The sequence below is a fragment of the Octopus bimaculoides genome, chromosome 30 (assembly GCF_001194135.2).
Source record: "Octopus bimaculoides isolate UCB-OBI-ISO-001 chromosome 30, ASM119413v2, whole genome shotgun sequence".
In the NCBI taxonomy this organism is placed as follows: domain Eukaryota; kingdom Metazoa; phylum Mollusca; class Cephalopoda; order Octopoda; family Octopodidae; genus Octopus; species Octopus bimaculoides.
Genome location: NC_069010.1, coordinates 2740880 through 2743073, shown reverse-complemented (window position 1 = coordinate 2743073; position 2194 = coordinate 2740880). Strand labels below are relative to the sequence as shown.

The 2194-nt window shown below is 42.0% G+C and overlaps 1 protein-coding gene across 1 annotated transcript in view; it reads right to left on the bottom strand.

Moving 5' to 3' along the window:
• The window catches only part of LOC106878274 (probable RNA-binding protein 19), a 50383-nt gene that overhangs the window by 14747 nt on the left and 33442 nt on the right, over positions 1–2194 (bottom strand). Inside the window, exon 16 of the mRNA XM_052978067.1 lies at positions 443–553. Coding sequence (XP_052834027.1) covers positions 443–553 — 111 coding nt within the window. The remainder of the gene's footprint in view (positions 1–442; positions 554–2194) is intronic.

Sequence of the window (2194 nt, the reverse complement as noted above, 5' to 3'; positions counted from 1 at the left end):
TTGTACAGTGTTGTTCTAGTGAATGTTTAAAAAACCATAAGAAAATTATGTGTTTGCTTTAAAATTTGAGATCACATAGACAGTATTTTACGTAGGATATGGGCAGTTCCGATGAGCACTATCTTTTGAACTTCAGCCATTTTGGGGTTTCCTGGTATCTGAGCTAGGTAGTAATCAGCCCGTTTCGCTGTCATTCCCAGGGCACCTATGACAATAGGTATTGTTTTAGTCTTCAGGTTCCACATTTTTTATCTTCATTATTATTATTATTATAAGTATTATTATTATTATTATTATTATTAAGATGGTGGACTGGGCAAAATGCTTTGCAACATTTCATCCATTTTTACGTTCTGAGTTCAAATTCTCCTGAGGTCGACTTTGCTTTTCATTATTTCTGGGATGATGTAACCAACTTACCCAATCTCAAAGACAAACTTACCTGACTGAAACTATCTAAAGAGACACCATTCTCTAGCAGGAATTCTCTTGTCTCTGTTACAATCTGTGTTTCACCCAATGCCATCCGAACTCCAAGACTGTCGTTTGTCTCCTAAAGTAATAAAAGAAAAAAGAAAATACTTAGAAAATGTAGAAATATTACTATATTTGAACAGCTTCTAAGTTTCATCTGTAAACATATCTCCATCATAATCATTACTTTAATGTCTATTTTTTTTCATGCCTGCACAGTTGGATGGTGCTTATTGAAATAGATTTTTTTACGGCTGGATACCCTTCTTGTCACCAACCTTCACCTATTTCCAAGCAAGGTAATATTTTCCCCAAGGCCAGACATGTTTTTGCAGAGCATTGGAAACGAATGACATTGCTTGTATGACAGTGACAATCATTCTATAAGTATCCTGCGACTCCAAGACAAGGAGACACAAAACACACACACACACACACCACCATCATCATCATCACCATTGTTTAACGTCTGCCTTCCATGCTAGCATGGATGAGATAGTTTCAAAAGAGCTGGCTAGGCCAAAGCCTGCACCGGACATCATACATCATCATCATCGTTTAACGTACGCTTTCCATGCTAGCATGGGTTGGACGATTTGACTGAGGACTGCTGAAACCGAATGGCAACACCAAGCTCCAATCTGATTTGGCAGAGTTTCTACAGCTGGATGCCCTTCCTAATGTCAACCACTCAGAGAGTGTAGTGGGTGCTTTTACGTGTCACCCGCACGAAGGCCAGTCAGGTGGTACTGGCAACGGCCACGCTCAAAATGGTGTATTTTATGTGCCACCCGCACAAGAGCCAGTCCAGGGGCACTGGCAACAATCTCACTCGAAAATCACGCAAACATAAAATGATAAAAGCCTTTGGTCATGAATGACCAAGGGAGTGCACCTAGAAAGTTACCCTCTGAGGTACAAGTCCAGGCAGGAGTGTTTATGGAAGACCAGCAGTCACCCATGCATACCAGCCTCCTCTCCCCATGCCATCGATGTTATCCAAGAGAAAGGCAAAGGCTGATACAGCTTGGCACCAGTGATGTTGCGACTCATTTCTACAGCTGAGTGAACTGGAGTAATGTGAAAGAACACAACACACAGGCCAGTCCAGGAATTGAACTCCCTACCTCGTGATTGTGAGTCCAATGCTCTAACCACTGAGCCATGCACCTTCACTATACATACTCTTTTACTTGTTTCAGTCATTTGACTGTGGCCATGCTGGAGCACCGCCTATTATATAAAAATACATGCATATAAATATGTACACGTGTATGCGTGATGGGCTTCCACATAGTTTCTGAATCCCAAATACATTCACAAGGCATTGATCTCAGCCCAGGGTTATAGAAGCCACTTACCCAGATGTCATGCAGTTGGACTAAACCTGAGACCACATGGTTACAAAGCAAGCTTCTTAACCGTATGTATATGTGTGTGTGTGTGTGTATGCATGTATGTATGTATGTATGCATGCACGGATGGATACATGCATGCATGTAGTTGAAATTTACAAAAAGACAAAAGATGAAGACAGGTGTATAAAAAACAAACAGGCGCAGGAGTGGCTGTGTGGTAAGTAGCTTGCTTACCAACCACATGGTTCCGGCTTCAGTCCCACTGCGTGGCACCTTGGGCAAGTGTCTTCTACTATAGCCTCGGGCCGACCAAGGCCTTGTGAGTGGATTTGGTAGACGGAAACTGAAAGAAACCCATCCTA